Source organism: Anomaloglossus baeobatrachus, chromosome 2 (genome assembly GCF_048569485.1).
Source record: "Anomaloglossus baeobatrachus isolate aAnoBae1 chromosome 2, aAnoBae1.hap1, whole genome shotgun sequence".
Classification (NCBI taxonomy): Eukaryota; Metazoa; Chordata; class Amphibia; order Anura; family Aromobatidae; genus Anomaloglossus; species Anomaloglossus baeobatrachus.
The window spans coordinates 513,106,672-513,125,172 of record NC_134354.1 but is presented as its reverse complement, the minus strand read 5'-3'; the positions used below and the strand labels follow the sequence as shown (position 1 = coordinate 513,125,172).

The 18,501-nt window shown below is 51.8% G+C and overlaps 1 protein-coding gene across 1 annotated transcript in view; it reads left to right on the top strand.

Annotated features, from left to right (window-relative positions):
* The window catches only part of ZBTB11 (zinc finger and BTB domain containing 11), a 109,035-nt gene that overhangs the window by 7,347 nt on the left and 83,187 nt on the right, over nt 1–18,501 (top strand). Inside the window, exon 5 of the mRNA XM_075336562.1 lies at nt 1,337–1,510. Within this exon, the coding sequence (XP_075192677.1) occupies nt 1,337–1,510 (174 nt within the window). The remainder of the gene's footprint in view (nt 1–1,336; nt 1,511–18,501) is intronic.

The following is an 18,501-nucleotide window of genomic DNA, read 5'->3' as shown; positions in this document are numbered from 1 at the left end:
TTTTTTTTCTGTGTGATGATGCTTCATTTGAGAATCCCAGTGCATGCTGGGATACTCAAAGCATCATCAGAGCAGGGGGTAGAAGCTATGGTTACTGCCACAGCCTCTACCGCTCCCTGAAACTAAGCAACATCAGCTCATTTCAGGAGCTGTGCTCGTACCTGCTGTGTCCCTCCCTGCTCACTGTTCAATGCGAAATCTGCACAGTGACAGTGTCCACTATGTTGTTGGTTCAAATGAGTAATAATCAGCCGGAAATAGAGCAGTGTCAATACCCTGTATGCGGGAGACCAATGCTGTCACTCGCGGGAGTGGCACTAGTCTCTTGTACTCTGGGTATTGACACCACTCTGTTCCCAGCTGATTACTGAAGTTAACGGATAACATAGCATGCACTGTCACTGTGCAGATTGCACGGACCACAGCGCAGGGAGGGACACAGCAGGTATGAGCACAGCCCCGAAACAAATGTCACTGATGGTGCTTTCAGTGAGGGGTCAGAGGCTGTGGTAGTAACTGCAGCCTCATCCCCCATTATTACGCTTTATTTGAGCATTCCAGCATGCACTGGGAGTCTCAAACAAAGCGTCATCAGACTGAAAATAGTGTATTAAAATTCTCTAACTACAAATGTATTAGAAAATAGCTTAAATTATGGCACTAAATAGGGCTTTAGAATGAAATTTAGTTTGACTTCGGAAAACACTTCTTTAATTTCCATTGCGGTTTCTGTAGAATAAGATCACCTTGTACAGCACACTGGGTCTGCTATAAGTGGTATATTCTATATACTGCTCTATGCACTAGGTCACTATGAATGATAGGAGAATCACATCCTGCTGTTAGCGCTAAAAAGCTGTGCATTGTTTTGCAGTTATATTTGTCTTGTTTAGTTCATAAACATATCAAATTATATGTATATGATACGTAGATCTGTCTTAATATGAAGTAATTAAATGTTAGATTAACGAATAGTGGAGTGCGGTGGTACGGCTTTACTTATAAGCTATTGGTCAGAATTTACAGTCTGACATCAGCCACACCAGAACAGATTGGAGACCCCAAGCCAGAAATACTGGGGACGCTTCAGATTACAGCTCTGTACAGGCATAGCATAGGGTCATAATATCTTATCCGAAAACTACATTACAAAGTAATGCAGTGCATTGTGGAGTCGCCCAGACCATTGCGCATGTTACAGTGAGCGGATAACACTAGTGAAAGGTGAAGACAGTTGTGTGTAATGGGGCTACAAATTACAATGTCCCTGTTCTCGTCGTATATTTGCCAAAGTATGGTGGGCTCAAAGGTTTTTGTCTTTTTTCTTCTTTTAAAGGCTGCTAGGAAATTGGTGCAGAGAGGTAAAATGAGAATGCTGCCACCGAAGAAGGAATCGCCAAAGGAGGCAGAGTATCACACGTGTAAGGAATGTGGAATGGTGTTTCAGCGCAAGTATGCCCTGATCATGCACAGTATGAGCCATGATCTCATCAAAAAATTCAAGTGCCCGGTAAGTCACATAGCGAGGGTCATGTCACGTCATTGGCATTAGGCTGCTTCACAAGAGAATTTTGTCTCACCTCATAACCTCTATTTCTTTATCGTTCCTATGGGAGACCCAGACCATGGGTGTTTAGCTTCTGCCTCCGGATGACACACAAAGTACTACACTTAAAAGTGTAGCTCCTCCCTCTGAGCTTATACACCCCCTGGAGAACCAGATCTAGCCAGTTTATTGCTTTGTGTCAGGAGGCATACATCCACACATGCATTCTCATCTGATTTCTTTGATTTTTGGTAAGAGTTTGAAGAAAAGCGGGTCCATGTCTGGACTCCCGGCATGTCCCTTCTCACCCCACTGTGTCGGCAGTGTTGTAAGGTTGATTCCTAGGCTGGAGCCTTACATGCCGTGCTCCTTCACCATCCCTCCTGGGCTCTGGCTTGAAGTGGGAGCCAGCACGGTCTCCATGCTTGGCAGGAGACCGGTCTCCATCCGCAGCCCTTCAGGACCCTGCTGGACTGGAGCACTCATCCCCCGGGACCTGGCCCTGCGTCTCAGCAAGCTAAGTACCTGAGACGTTTACTTTTCGGGGTCCCTGTACTTTATTGTTGTGGGAGAGTGTGCTTATTGTGTTTTCTGACATTTCCGGCGGGTTCTCTAGCTGTCGCCTGAGAACCGCGCCGATGGTGCCTGCGCGCCGGCCGCGACGCTCAAATTTAGGCCCCGCCTTCGCCGGAGGTCTTGTTTCGGTTTCACTGCCCTCGCATGTCATTCATGCAGAGGGACAGCGCGGCTCCGCCCGGCGGCCGTTCTGCACAGGGGAGGGACACTCCCCACTGCAGTGTGTGTCCCCTCCCCTGTAGGTCTCTATGGCCCTCCAGATCCCGCTCCTCAAGCAAGTCCCATCCCCTATCTTCGCTCCGGCGGCCATTTTCTCAGCGTTCTCTCTGCGATCAGTCATTGCAGCGCTGGTCTGCAGCATCTCTGCTGAGTTGCTGTGCTTGGGGGTCCGGGCTTCGGGATCTGGAGGGCACACAACGCCTCTCCAGCGGTCCGGTAAGCCACAACCGGTCTCCGGTTGTGGACCTCTGTTTATACTCTCTGGGGTTCATTCTCTGGCAGAGCCCCAACTCCAGCAGCATGTCTCACACGAGGAGCAAGGCTCCAAAGCTTTATACTGTATGCGCTGCATGTAAGCTCCTGCTGCCTGAACCGAGCACCTTTCCACATTTTGATGCCTGCTCTAACCTGGCGGTGCCTCAGCCTGGAGTCTCACCCCCAGTGGTCTCTCAGGCTGCTCCTGCTCCTGTGGCTGAACCCCCGGCTTGGGTAGAATCCTTTTCTAGGTCTCTCTCCCAGTCTTTTGCTGACTCCATGGGACTTCTGTCCAGGACTTTGCTGAACATGCATCAGCCCCCTTCACAGGGTGCCTCTGCTGCTAGGGGTCTCTCAGGACCGGAGCTCACAGAGGATTCATCATCTGGTCCCAGACCCCGTCCTCCTGGGAAGAGACGCAGGGTTCCCTTCCTCGTCCCGCGGCTCTGATTCAGGAGCTGACTCGCAGGATGAGGAAGATGCCTTTACAGGGGGCTCGGAGGCTACCTCCATGTACCCCATTGATCTGTCCGAAAGTGACTCAGATGTTACTGAATTGATTGCTTCCATTTATTCTTTACTGGATCTCAATCCGCCAGTATCAGAGGAGCAACCCTCTCTGGCAGAAAAGCACCAGTTTACCTCGCCTAAGAGAGCAAAGTGTGTGTTCTTTAACCACTACAGTTTTCAGGCCGCTATGACCAAGCCCAGGGCCTGTCCTGACAAACGCTTCCCAAAGCGTGGTTCTGATGACCGCTTCCCCTTTCCACCTGAGGTGGTCAAAGAGTGGGCTCATTCCCCAAAGGTAGACCCTCCGGTGTCTAGGCTCTCAGCCCGGACCGTTGTGTCGGTGGCTGATGGCACCTCCCTTAAGGATTCCACTGACCGCCAGATTGACCTTCTGGCCAAATCCGTGTATGAAGCGGTGGGGGCCTCGTTTTCCCCGACTTTTGCAGCAGTGTGGGCTCTCAAAGCCATCTCTGCTTCTCTAGAGGAGATGCATTCCCTCGCCAGGGAATCTATGCCCGAATTGGTTGCCTTAACTTCCCAAGCTTCAGCTTTTTCATCCTATGCCATGTCTGCCATGCTGGAGGCTTCTCACCGCACTGCGGTGGCTTCGGCTAATTCCCTCGCTATCCGCAGGATCTTGTGGCTTCGAGAGTGGAAGGCAGATGCTTCTTCAAAGAAGTACCTTGCGGGGCTCCCTTTTGCTGGGTCCCGGCTGTTCGGAGAACAGCTGTATGAAATTATTAAGGAAGCGTACTTCCATGCCACAAACCAAAACCAGGAAACCTGTCCAGGGTAGGAATCAGTCGAGGTTTCGTTCCTCCAACTGGTCGTCCTCTACGCCCTCGGCCTCGTCCACTAACTCAGCCAAGGACCAGAAATCCAACTGGCGCCCAAAAGCGCGTCCACAGAAGACCGCAGGAGGTGCTGCCGCTAAGGGCCGTAAGTCTTCCTCCGCTAAGATCTATCACAGGACTTGGAAAATTTTCCTGTCCTGGTGTCGCTCTTCCGGCCATCCTCCTTGGCCATTCTCCTTGCCGACCCTTCTGTCTTTCTACAGTCCGGTCTGCAGCTAGGACTGTCCCTCAACTCTCTCAAGGGACAAGTCTCAGCTCTGTCAGTGCTGTTCCAGCGGCGTCTCGCTCGGCTGGCTCAGGTCCGCACCTTCATGCAGGGCGCGTCTCACATCATTCCGCCTTACCGGCGGCCCTTAGACCCCTGGGACCTTAATTTGGTTCTCACGGTTTTGCAGAAACCCCCCTTTGAGACCCTTAGGGAGGTTTCTTTGTTTCGTCTTTCACAGAAAGTGGCCTTTCTGGTGGCCATAACTTCCCTCAGGAGAGTCTCTGATTTGGCTGCGCTCTCTTCGGAGTCACCTTTTTTAGTTTTTCATCAAGACAAGGTGGTTCTCCGTCCGACTCCGGACTTTCTTCCTAAGGTGGTCTCTCTCTTCCACCTTAACCAGGACATTACCCTACCTTCCTTTTGTCCGGCTCCTGTTCATCGCTTTGAAAAAGCGTTGCATTTTCTGGATCTGGTGCGTGCTCTCCGGATCTATGTGTCTCGCACCGCTGCTCTTAGGCGGTGCACTTCTCTTTTTGTGCTAACCACAGGCCGGCGCAAGGGCCTCTCTGCTTCTAAGCCGACCTTAGCCCGTTGGATTAGGTCGACCATTTCGGACGCCTACCAGTGTACTCAGGTGCCTCCCCCGCCGGGGATCAAAGCACATTCGACCAGAGCTGTCGGTGCCTCTTGGGCTTTCAGGCTACGGCTCAACAAGTCTGTCAGGCTGCCACTTGGACTAGCCTGCATACCTTTTAGAAGCACTACCAAGTGCATGCTCATGCTTCGGCAGATGCGAGCTTGGGCAGACGCATCCTTCAGGCGGCTGTCGCCCATTTGTGAAGTTAGGCTCCGCCTACTTCTTAGTTTTTCTGTTTATTTCCCACCCATGGACTGCTTCGAGACGTCCCATGGTCTGGGTCTCCCATAGGAACGATAAAGAAAAAGAGAATTTTGGTTACTTACCGTAAATTCTTTTTCTTATAGTTCCGTATTGGGAGACCCAGCACCCTCCCTGTTGGCAATTTCTTGTTCCGCATGTTATCACCGGCTGTTGTCGTGGACAGAGTCTCCGGTTGTTCCGGTTCTTGCTCGGTTTTACTTGTGGGTGGCTATTCTCCTTCAGCTTTTGCACTAAACTGGCTAGATCTGGTTCTCCAGGGGGTGTATAAGCTCAGAGGGAGGAGATACACTTTTAAGTGTAGTACTTTGTGTGTCCTCCGGAGGCAGAAGCTAAACACCCATGGTCTGGGTCTCCCAATACGGAACTAAAAGAAAAAGAATTTACGGTAAGTAAACAAAATTCTCTTTTTTTATATGACCAATTTAATTAATAAAAGTTTATGTTCTTATTTTTATACTGTCAATGTGTCTGTTGAAAAACATGACTTATGGATGGTAACCCATACGTGATCTGTTTTGTTTTTATTACCTATACTTATTATAATGATCTCATGCAATCGAAAATACAGATAAAGCAGTTAATTGCCTTGCATTGGTCAGTGTGCTGCCCGTGTGCTAACTATATTGCATATGGACTGCACGCAGACGTTTAACCCCTTCAGCCCCGGGGCACTTTCCGTTTTTGCGTTTTTGTTTTTTTGCTCCCCTTCTTCCAAGAGCCGTAACTTTTTTATTATTCCGTCAATCTTGCCATATGAGGGCTTGTTTTTTACGGGACAAGTTGTACTTTTAAATGAAACCATAAGTTTTACCATATAGTGTACTGGAAAATGACAAAAAAATTCCAAGTGTGGAAAAACTGCAAAAAAAGTGTGATGGCACAATAGTTTTTGGGATGTTTTATTCAGTGTTCACTATATGGTAAAACCGATGTGTGGGTATGATGCCTGAGTTCGGTGCGAGTTTGTAGACACCAAACATGTATAGGTTTACTTGTATCTAAGGGGTTAAAAAAATTCACAAGTTTGTCCAATAAAAGTGGCGCACGTTTTGCGCCATTTTCCAAAACACGTAGCGTTCTCATTTTTTGGGATCTATGGCTCAGTGACTGCTTATTTTTTGCGTCTCGAGCTGTCGTTTCTAATGGTATCATTTTTGCGCAGATGCTACGTTTTGATCGCCTGTTATTGCATTTTGCGCAAAACTTGCGGTGACCAAAAAACGTAATTTCTTTGTCGCTCCATTGGGAGACCCAGACAATTGGGTGTATAGCTTCTGCCTCCGGAGGCCACACAAAGTATTACACTTTTAAAAAAAAGTGTAACCCCTCCCCTCTGCCGATACACCCTCCCGTGGATCACGGGCTCCTCAGTTTTATGCTTTGTGTGGAAGGAGGCACACATCCACTCATAGAAAAAAAAAAAAAAAAAATTATCATACATAGTATGACAGAAGAAAAGAGGTCCCCTATGGGGTCCCCGGCATGCTCCCTTCTCACCCCACTATGTCGGCGGTGTTGTTAAGGTTGAGGTACCCATTGCGGGTACAAAGGCTGGAGCCACATGCCGTCTCCTTCACCATCCCTTATGCGGCTCTGGGAGAAGTGGGAGCTTCATCGGTCATTCACATGCTGAGACCGTGCTCCATCCGCAGCCCCTGGTGGAACCTGCTGGACCGGAGCGTTTTCATCCCCAGGGACCGGGCCCTGAACCTTCAAGGTACTCTGTGTCCCCATGGGGGGACGGTATGGGGAGAGAGGTCGCCTCTGTCCCCAGTAGCGCCGTCCGTTGTTTTTTCATCGGACTTCCGCGCCGGCCGTGCCTGCTTGTCGGGCACGGCCTTAAATTTAGTCCCCGGCTTCATCGCGGCCTAGTCGCGAAAAATCCCGCCCCCGGGCCTGCTTGTCAGGGGGAAGGGTGGTATTTCCGACAGAGGGCTGGAGCATCTTTGCATGCCTCCCCTCCCCTCTCATGGACCACTATGGGGCCTCCAGATTCCCGCCTTTTGCCGGCGCCGCCCATGGCTCCACTCCCCCCCCCCCCCCCCCCTTGAGAGCTCCGGCAGCCATGTTTGGCATTCTGCCGGTGTATGCTGCAGCTGCACATCTCTACAGCTCTGGGGGACCCACGACAGGGAATCTGGAGGACACCAGCGATTGTTAAACCACACCGGTCACCCGGTGCTGGTTCCCCTAGGGTGCCGTTATATATATATATATATATATATATATATATATATATATATATATATATATATATATATATATATATATATATATATATATATATATATATATATATATATATATATATATATATATATATATATATATATATATATATATATATATATATATATATATATATATATATATATATATATATATATATATATATATATATATATATATATATATATATATATATATATATATATATATATATATGTATGTATATGTATATGTGTATATGTATATGTATATGTATATATGTGTGTATATATATATGTATATATGTGTGTATATATATATGTATATATGTGTGTATATGTGTGTATATATGTGTGTATATGTGTGTATATATATGTATATATGTATATATGTGTATATATATGTATATATGTGTATATATATATATATGTATATATATATATGTATATGTTTTTTTTTCGCAGCCTGTACCTCTTGTGGGGCTATGTTGCCTGCGGGATCCACCTACCCTCACTGTGATCAATGCTCGACTCCTGCCACGCTTGCTCAGCCGGAGCCCGGGGCACTTGTGGGCCCCTCGGCTCATGTAGATCCCCCTGCTCCTCCTGAGCAGGCTGCAGGGACAGAGTCACCGTCATTGTCCTCTTTCGCTGAGAAACTCTGTCACTTTCTCAATCCATTGCACAGTCTATGGACAAATGGTCTTCTAAGCTCCTTGAGGCTTTGCAGTCCAGACCGGGCTCTTCAAAAGGCCCCGGCCCCTGTTAGTTTGTCTCCTCCAGGGCCTTCTCGGTCCGCGCCGCAGCACGCTCCCAGAATAGCACCTAGGTCCCAGGCGGAGGACTCCTGCCCGGATCGCAGTCCCAGACCGGCTAAGCGGCCTCGCTGGGACTCTTCCCCGGCCTCCTCACGCTGCTCTGGATCTCAGCTGGAGGACTCTCAGGACGACGAGGCGGATGTGGGAGCTCAGGGCTCTGACCCTGACTTCGCCCTCAACCTTGATACCCCTGAGGGGGACGCCTTAGTAAATGATCTTATTTCGTCCATCAACCAGGTGTTGGATCTCTCTCCCCCGCCTCCACCGGTAGAGGAGTCTGCTTCTCAGCAGGAGAAACACCAATTTCGATTCCCCAAACGTACGCGCAATACGTTCTTTGATCACTCTAACTTCAGGGACGCTGTCCAGAAGCCCAGAGCGGTCCCGGACAAGCGTTTTGCTAAAAGGCACTCTGACACGCATTATCCCTTTTCACCTGAGGTCGTTAAGGGCTGGGCGCACTCACCCAAGGTGGATCCGCCAGTCTCTAGATTGGCTGCTAGGTCCGTTGTGTCTGTTGCCGATGGCTCATCCCTGAAGGATGCCACTGACAGACAGAGCTCTTGGTGAAGTCTATTTATGACGCCACGGGAGCGTCTTTTGCCCCGGCCTTTGCGGCTGTGTGGGCTCTCCAAGCAATCTCGGCATGTCTGACTGAGATCAATGCTGTCACGCGGAATTCTGCTCCGCATGTGTCTTCCTTGACCTCTCAGGCATCAGCATTTTCGTCCTACGCCGTCCTGGACTCTGCTAGCCGTACGGCTGTAGCATCCGCTAACTCCGTGGCAGTCCGCAGGGCCATGTGGCTGCGCGAATGGAAAGCAGACTCTGCTTCCAAAAGGTTCTTAACTGGTTTGCCTTTTTCTGGCGAACGTTTGTTTGGCGAACGGTTGGATGAGATTATTACGGAATCCTCGGGAAAGGACTCCTCCTTACCCCAGTCCAAACCTAAGAGACCTCAGCAGAGAAAAATCCAATCGAGGTTTCGGTCCTTTCGTCCCTCCGCCAAGCCCCAATCCTTTTCGTCCAACCGGCCGGAGAAAGGCCAGAAGAACTCCTATGGGTGGCGATCCAAGTCACGCCCCCAAAAGGCCGCAGGAGGCACTGCCTCCAAGACGGCCTCCTCATGACTCTCGGCCTCATCTAGCCACATCCTCGGTCGGTGGCAGGCTCTCCCGCTTTGGCGACGCCTGGTGGCCACACGTTCAAGACCGATGGGTGAGAGACATTCTGTCTCATGGTTACAGGATAGAGTTCAGCTCTCGACCTACGGCTCGTTTTTTCAGAACCTCCCCACCCCCCGCACAGGCAGACGCACTGTTTCAGGCGGTGGACGCTCTAAAGATGGAAGGAGTTGTGATTCCCGTTCCCCTTCAGGAACGTGGTCACGGATTTTACTCCAACTTGTTCGTGGTGCCAAAAAAGGACGGGTCTTTCCGTCCCGTTGTGGACCTCAAGCTGCTCAACAGACATGTGAGAACCAGACGGTTTCGGATAGAATCTCTCCGCTCGGTCATCGCCTCGATGTCACAAGGAGACTTCCTAGCATCGATCGACATCAAGGATGCTTATCTCCATGTGCCGATCGCACCCGAACACCAACGTTTCCTGCGTTTCGCCATCGGGGACGAACACCTCCAGTACGTCGCATTGCCCTTCGGCCTGGCGACAGCCCCACGGGTCTTCACCAAAGTCATGGCATCCGTCGTGGCGGTCCTGCACTCAGGGCCACTCGGTAATCCCATACTTGGACGATCTCCTAGTCAGGGCCCCTTCTCGGGTGGCGTGTCAACGAAGTCTTACCGTCACTCTGGCGACTCTCCAGCAGTTCGGGTGGATCATCAATTTCCCGAAATCCAAGTTGACGCCGACCCAATCACTGACTTACCTCGGGATGGAGTTTCATACCCTTCCAGCGTTAGTCAAGCTACCGCGGGACAAACAGCTTTCTCTGCAGGCGGGGGTGCAGTCACTTCTTCGGAGTCAGTCACACCCCTTAAGGCGCCTCATGCACTTCCTGGGGAAGATGGTTGCAGCTATGGAGGCAGTGCCGTTCGCGCAATTCCATCTACGGCCACTCCAATGGAACATTCTTCGCAAATGGGACAAGAGTTCGGCTTCCCTCGACAAGAACATCTCTCTTTCACTTGCAACCAAAACATCACTTCAGTGGTGGCTCCTACCCACATCTCTGTCTCGGGGAAAATCCTTCCTCCCCCCAACCTGGGCCGTGGTCACCACGGACGCGAGCCTGTCAGGTTGGGGAGCGGTTTTTCTCCACCACAGGGCTCAAGGAACCTGGACTCCAATAGAATCGTCCCTTCAGATCAATGTTCTGGAGATAAGGGCAGTATATCTAGCCCTATTGGCTTTCCATCGGTGGCTGGAGGGCAGACAGATCCGAATCCAGTCGGACAACACCACTGCCGTCGCCTACATCAACCACCAAGGCGGCACTCGCAGTCGTCAAGCCTTCCAGGAAGTCGAGCGGATTCTGCAGTGGGTGGAAGTCACAGGCTCCACCATCTCCGCAGTTCACATCCCGGGCGTGGAAAACTGGGAAGCAGATTTTCTTTGTCGCTCCTAATTGGGAGACCCAGACAATTGGGTGTATAGCTACTGACTCCGGAGGCCACACAAAGTATTACACTTAAAAGTGTAAGGCCCCTCCCCTTCTGCCTATACACCCCCCGTGGGATCACGGGCTCCTCAGTTTTCATGCTTTGTGCGAAGGAGGTCAGACATCCACGCATAGCTCCACTGTTTAGTCAGCAGCAGCTGCTGACTATGTCGGATGGAAGAAAAGAGGGCCCATACTAGGGCCCCCAGCATGCTCCCTTCTCACCCCACTTTTGTCGGCGGTGTTTGTTAAGGTTGAGGTACCCATTGCGGGTACGGAGGCTGGAGCCCACATGCTGCTTCCTTCCCCATCCCCCTTAGGGCTCTGGGTGAAGTGGGATTTTACCGGTCTCCAGGCACTGAGACCGTGCTCCATCCACAGCCGCTGGGGAATCTGCTGGATATGGAGCTGAGTATCGTCAGGGACATGGCCCTGCTACGTCAAGGTACTCTGTGTCCCCGTACAGACCGCACGCAGACACACTGCAGCATTGCTGGGTGTGTTAGTGCGCCGGGGACAACAGCGCTGCGCGCTTGTGCCACTACTCACTGCAGCTCTGCTGAGTGAGTTAATGTATTGGGAACTGCCGCGCCGGCCGCTGCTGTCAGTTTACGCTGCAGCTGGGACTTGTGGTGCGCCGGGGACTTCCGCGCTGGCCGTGCATATATGACGGCCGCGCTTATTACTCGAGTCCCCGGCTTTTGCGGCCTAGTTTCGTTTCGTTCCCGCCCCCAGGCCTGCCAGTCAGGGGAAGGGCGGGACGCTGTACAGAACATCAGCGCAGAGGGCTGGAGTCTACTTTACATACTCCAGCCCTCACACTGGGCACAGTGGGACGCCAGTTTCCCGCACTTTGTCTGAGGCACGCCCACGGTCCGCCCCTCTTCACAGAACGCCGGCAGCCATTCCTGTGGGCAGTCTGAGCTGGAGAGGGGAGACAAGTTCTGGGAGACCCAGACACGGGATTCTGGCGACCACACACCCGCTTTTCAGCGGGCGGTAAGCGGCACCTCTGGTGCTGACCCCACTAGTGTCAAAGTGTACATTTGTATTTTTATGCTTGCATGCTATACATTGCACTGTACGGTCGCTGGTGATTCTTGGCTATATACCCTCCTAGATTGCTCAGAGGAGACAACAGCATGTCATCCGCAAAAAGCAAGGGTGCCAAGGCACAGACTTTCTATGCTGCTTGTACCGCATGTGAGGCTACTCTACCGGCAGGTTCCACTGACCCCCACTGTGTGCAGTGCTCGGCCCCTGTGGCAACTGCTCGGCCGGGGCCTCTGCTAGAGGTGACCCAGGGAGAACCACCTGTGAATACTGTCCAGGTGACTGGAACGGAGGTTGCAGTTTTGCTGATAGATTGTCTGTGACTATGTCTGAAATTCTAGAAACTTTGCAGTCTAGACCAGTAACTCAGACCATGGGCACTGTTGAATCATTGCTCCCTGGTCCCCCTCAGTTGGAACAGCTCCGGGTTCCGGGGGTGTCCCATGCATCCCAGGGTGAAGGCTCTGACACGGACGACAGTCCCAGGCAGCCTAAGCGAGCTCGCTATGAGCGACCCTCGACTTCATCACACTGGTCAGGGTCCCAGCAGGAGGACTCTCTGTATGATGAGGCGGAGGTAGCTGATCAGGATTTTGATCCTGTGACCGCTCTCAATCTGGATACTCCTGATGGTGACGCCATAGTGAATGATCTTATAGCGTCCATCAATAGAATGTTGGATTTTTCTCCCCCAGCTCCTCCAGTGGAGGAGTCAGCTTCACAGCAGGAGAAATTCCATTTCAGGTATCCCAAGCGTAAATTAAGTACTTTTCTGGACCACTCTGTCTTTAGAGAGGCAGTCCAGAAACACCATGCTTATCCAGATAAGCTTTTCTCCAAACGGCTTAAGGATACACGTTATCCCTTTCCCCCTGACGTGGTCAAGGGCTGGACCCAGTGTCCCAAGGTGGATCCTCCAATCTCCAGGCTTGCGGCTAGATCCATAGTTGCAGTGGAAGATGGAGCTGCACTTAAAGATGCCACTGACAGACAGATGGAGCTCTGGTTGAAATCCATCTATGAAGCTATCGGCGCGTCGTTTGCTCCAGCATTCGCAGCCGTATGGGCACTCCAAGCTATTTCAGCTGGTCTTACACAGATTGACATCTGTTCCGCAGGTGGCATCCTTAACCTCTCAAATGTCTGCATTTGCGTCTTACGCGATTAATGCTGTCCTGGACTCTACGAGCCGTACGGCAGTGGCGTCCGCCAACTCCGTGGTTTTACGCAGAACCTTGTGGTTAAGGGAATGGAAGGCAGATTCTGCTTCCAAAAAGGGCCAACCAGTTTGCCATTTTCTGGTGACCGACTGTTTGGTGAGCGATTGGATGAAATCATTAAACAGTCCAAGGGTAAGGATTCAGCCTTACCCCAGCCCAAACCAAACATTTGGTTTCGGTCCTTTCGAGGCTCGGGCAGGTCCCAATTTTCCTCGTCCAAAAGGACTCAAAAGGATCAGAGGAGCTCAGATTCTTGGCGGGCTCAGTCACGCCCAAAAAAGACAGCCGGAAGACCCGCTACCAAGGCGGCTTCCTCATGACTTTCGGCCTCCTCTCTCCGCAGCCTCGGTCGGTGGCAGGCTCTCCAGCTTTGGCAACATTTGGCTGCCACAGGTCAAAGACCGTTGGGTGAGAGACATTCTGTCTCACGGGTACAGGATAGAGTTCAGTTCTCGTCCTCCAACTCGATTCTTCAGAACTTCTCCACCTTCCGACCGAGCCGATGCTCTTCTGCGAGCGGTGTGCACTCTAAAGGCAGAAGGAGTGGTGACCCCTGTTCCTCTTCAGGAGCAAGGTCACGGTTTTTACTCCAATTTGTTTGTGGTGCCCAAAAAAGGACGGGCCTTTCCGTCCCGTTCTGGATCTAAAACTGCTTAACAAGCACGTGAAAACCAGGCGGTTCCGGATGGAATCCCTCCGCTCCGTCATCGCCTCAATGTCTCAAGGAGATTTCCTAGCATCAATAGACATCAAAGATGCTTATCTCCACGTGCCGATTGCTCCAGAGCACCAGCGTTTTCTACGCTTTGTTATAGGAGACGAACACCTTCAGTTCGTAGCTCTGCCTTTCGGGCTGGCGACAGCCCCACGGGTCTTCACCAAGGTCATGGCAGCAGTAGTAGCAGTCCTGCACTCTCAAGGTCACTCTGTGATCCCGTATTTGGATGATCTACTTGTCAAGGCACCCTCTCAAGAGGCATGCCAACACTGCCTGAACGTTGCGCTGGAGACTCTCCAGAGTTTCGGGTGGATCATCAACTTTTCAAAGTCAAATCTGACCCCGACCCAATCGCTAACATATCTTGGCATGGAGTTTCATACTCTCTCAGCGATAGTGAAGCTTCCGCTGGACAAACAACGTTCACTACAGACAGGGGTGCAATCTCTCCTTCAAGGCCAGTCACACCCCTTGAGACGCCTCTTGCACTTCCTAGGGAAGATGGTAGCAACAATGGAGGCGGTCCCTTTCGCGCAGTTTCATCTGCGTCCACTACAATGGGATATTCTCCGCCAATGGGACGGGAAGTCGACGTCCCTCGACAGGAACGTCTCCCTTTCTCAGGCGGCCAAGGAATCTCTTCGGTGGTGGCTTCTTCCCACCTCATTGTCAAAAAGAAAGTCCATCCTACCCCCATCCTGGGCGGTGGTCACGACAGACGCGAGTCTATCAGGGTGGGGAGCAGTTTTTCTCCACCACAGGGCTCAAGGTACGTGGACTCAGCAAGAGTCCACCCTTCAGATCAATGTTCTAGAAATCAGAGCAGTGTATCTTGCCCTACAAGCCTTCCAGCAGTGGCTGGAAGGCAAGCAGATCCGAATTCAGTAGGACAACTCCACAGCGGTGGCATACGTCGACCACCAAGGAGGAACACGCAGTCAGCAAGCCTTCCAGGACGTCCGGCGGATTCTGACGTGGGTGGAAGACACGGCATCCACCATATCCGCAGCTCACATCCCAGGCGTGGAAAACTGGGAAGCAGACTTCCTCAGTCGCCAGGGTATGGACGCAGGGGAATGGTCTCTTCACCCGGATGTGTTTCAGGAGATCTGTCGCCGCTGGGGGATGCCGGACGTCGACCTAATGGCGTCCCGGCACAACAACAAGGTCCTGGCCTTCATGGCACGGTCTCACGATCACCGAACTCTGGCGGCGGACGCCTTAGTTCAAGATTGGTCGCAGTTCCGGCTACCTTATGTGTTCCCACCTCTAGCACTGTTGCCCAGAGTGCTGCGCAAGATCAGGTCCGACTGCCGTCGCGCCATCCTCGTCGCTCCAGACGGGCCGAGGAGGTCGTGGTACCCGGATCCGTGGCACCTCACGGTAGGCCAACCGTGGGCACTACCAGACCGACCAGACTGGCTGTCTCAAGGGCCGTTTTTTCCATCTGAATTCTGCGGCCCTGATCCTGACTGTGTGGCCATTGAGTCCTGGATACTAGCGTCTTCAGGATTATCTCAAGAGGTCATTGCCACCATGAGACAGGCTAGAAAACCAACTTACGCCAAGATCTACCACAGGACGTGGAAGATATTCTTATCTTGGTGCTCTCCTCAGGGAGTTTCTCCCTGGCCATTTGCATTGCCTACTTTTCTTTCCTTCCTGCAATCCGGTTTGGAAAGGTTTGTCGCTCGGCTCCCTTAAAGGACAAGTCTCAGCACTATCTGTATTTTTTCAGAAGCGCCTAGCACGACTTCCTCAGGTACGCACGTTCCTGCAAGGGGTTTGTCATATCGTCCCTCCTTACAAGCGGCCGTTAGAGCCCTGGGATCTGAACAGAGTTCTAATCGCTCTCCAGAAGCCGCCTTTCGAGCCTATGAGGGATGTTTCCCTTTCTCGCCTTTCACAGAAAGTGGCCTTTCTAGTAGCGGTCACGTCTCTTCGGAGAGTGTCCGAGCTAGCAGCGCTGTCATGCAAATCTCCCTTCCTGGTGTTTCACCAGGACAAGGTGGTTCTGCGCCTGATTCCGGAGTTTCTCCCTAAGGTGGTATCCCCCTTTCATCTCAATCAGGATATCGCCTTACCTTCTTTGGGTCCTCATCCAGTTCATCAATGTGAAAAGGATTTGCATTTGTTGGATCTGGTGCGAGCACTCAGAATCTACATTTTCCGCACGGCGCCCCTGCGCCGCTCGGATGCACTCTTTGTCCTTGTTGCTGGTCAGCGTAAAGGGTCGCAAGCTTCCAAATCCACCCTGGCTCGGTGGATTAAGGAACCAATTCTTGAAGCCTACCGTCCTGCTGGGCTTCCGGTTCCCTCAGGGCTGAAGGCCCATTCTACCAGAGCCGTGGGTGCGTCCTGGGCATTACGGCACCAGGCTACGGCTCAGCAAGTGTGCCAGGCGGCTACCTGGTCGAGTCTGCACACTTTTACCAAGCATTATCAGGTGCATACCTACGCTTCGGCGGACGCCAGCCTAGGTAGACAAGTCCTTCAGGCGGCTGTTGCCCACCTGTAGGAAAGGGCTGTTTTTACGGCCCTATCACGAGGTATTATTTTACCCACCCAGTGACTGCTTTTGGACGTCCCAATTGTCTGGGTCTCCCAATTAGGAGCGACAAAGAAGAAGGGAATTTTGTTTACTTACCGTAAATTCCTTTTCTTCTAGCTCCAATTGGGAGACCCAGCACCCGCCCTGTTTCCTTTTTGTTTTTTCGGGTACACATGTTGTTCATGTTGAATGGTTTCAGTTCTCCGAGATTCCTTCGGATTGAATTTGGTTTTTAAACCAGTTATTGGCTTTCCTCCTTCTTGCTTTGGCACTAAAACTGAGGAGCCCGTGATCCCACGGGGGGTGTATAGGCAGAAGGGGAGGGGCCTTACACTTTTAAGTGTAATACTTTGTGTGGCCTCCGGAGGCAGTAGCTATACACCCAATTGTCTGGGTCTCCCAATTGGAGCTAGAAGAAAAGGAATTTACGGTAAGTAAACAAAATTCCCTTCTCAGTCGTCAGGGCATGGACGCGGGGGAATGGTCTCTGCACCCAGACGTGTTTCGAGATATCTGTCGCCGCTGGGGAACGCCGGACGTCGATCTCATGGCATCGAGACACAACAACAAGGTCCCGGCCTTCATGGCACGGTCTCAGGATCACAGAGCTCTGGCAGCGGACGCTCTGGTCCAGGATTGGTCGCAGTTTCGACTGCCATATGTGTTTCCCCCTCTGGCAATGCTGCCCAGAGTACTACGCAAGATCCGGTCCGACTGCCGTCGCGCCATTCTCGTCGCTCCAGACTGGCCGAGGCGGTCGTGGTATCCGGATCTGTGGCATCTCACGGTGGTTCAACCGTGGGCGCTTCCAGACCGTCCAGACTTGCTGTCACAAGGGCCGTTTTTCCATCTGATTTCTGTGGCCCTCAACCTGACTGTGTGGCCATTGAGTCCTGGTTCCTAGCGTCTTCAGGGTTATCTCAGGATGTCATTGCCACCATGAGACAAGCCAGGAAGCCAACGTCCGCCAAGATCTATTACAGGTCTTGGCAAATCTTCCTATCCTGGTGCGCTGATAACGGTTTTCCTCCATGGCCGTTTGCCTTACCCACATTCCTACAATCTGGAATGGACAAGGGTTTGTCCCTCGGCTCTCTCAAGGGCCAAGTGTCGGCGCTCTCCGTGTTTTTTCAAAAGCGTCTAGCCAGGCTTCCGCAGGTCCGCACGTTCCTGCAGGGGGTTTGCCACAAGGTCCCACCTTACAAACGTCCGTTGGATCCTTGGGATCTTAACAGGGTTCTGACGGCTCTTCAAAAGCCGCCTTTTGAGCCGCTGCGGGATGTTTCTCTTTCCCGTCTTTCTCAGAAGGTGGCCTTCCTGGTGGCGGTCACATCACTTTGGAGAGTGTCTGAGCTTGCAGCGCTGTCATGCAAAGCCCCCTTCCTGGTTTTTCACCAGGATAAGGTGGTTCTGCGTCCTGTCCCGGAATTTCTTCCTAAGGTGGTATCCCCCTTTCATCTAAATCAGGATATCTCCTTGCCTTCCTTTTGCCCTAATCCAATTCACCAGTGTGAAAAGGATTTGCACTCTTTGGATCTAGTGAGAGCACTCCGGTTCTACGTGTCTCGCACGGCGCCCCTGCGCCGTTCAGACGCGCTCTTTGTCCTTGTCGCTGGCCAGCGTAAGGGCTCTCAGGCCTCCAAGTCAACCTTGGCTCGGTGGATCAAGGAACCGATTCTCGAGGCCTACCGTTCTTTTGGGCTTCCACTTCCTTCAGGGTTGAAAGCCCATTCTACCAGAGCCGTAGGTGCGTCCTGGGCTTTGCGGCACCGGGCGACGGCTCAGCAGGTGTGTCAGGCAGCTACGTGGTCTAGTCTGCACACTTTCACGAAGCACTATCAAGTGCATGCCTATGCTTCGGCAGACGCCAGTCTAGGTAGGAGAGTCCTCCAGGCGGCGGATGCCCACCTGTAAGAGGGGGCCGTTTTCGGCTCCTTTTATTGAGGTATTCTTTTACCCACCCAGGGACTGCTCTTGGACGTCCCAATTGTCTGGGTCTCCCAATGGAGCGACAAAGAAAAAGGGAATTTCTTCGGCGCTCCATTGGGAGACCCAGACGATTGGTGTATAGCTACTGCCTCCGGAGGCCACACAAAGCATTACACTAAAAAGTGTAAGGCCCCTCCCCTTCTGGCTATACACCCCCAGTGGGATCACTGGCTCACCAGTTTTCTGCTTTGTGCGAAGGAGGTCAGACATCCACGCATAGCTCCACTGTTTAGTCAGCAGTAGCTGCTGACTATAT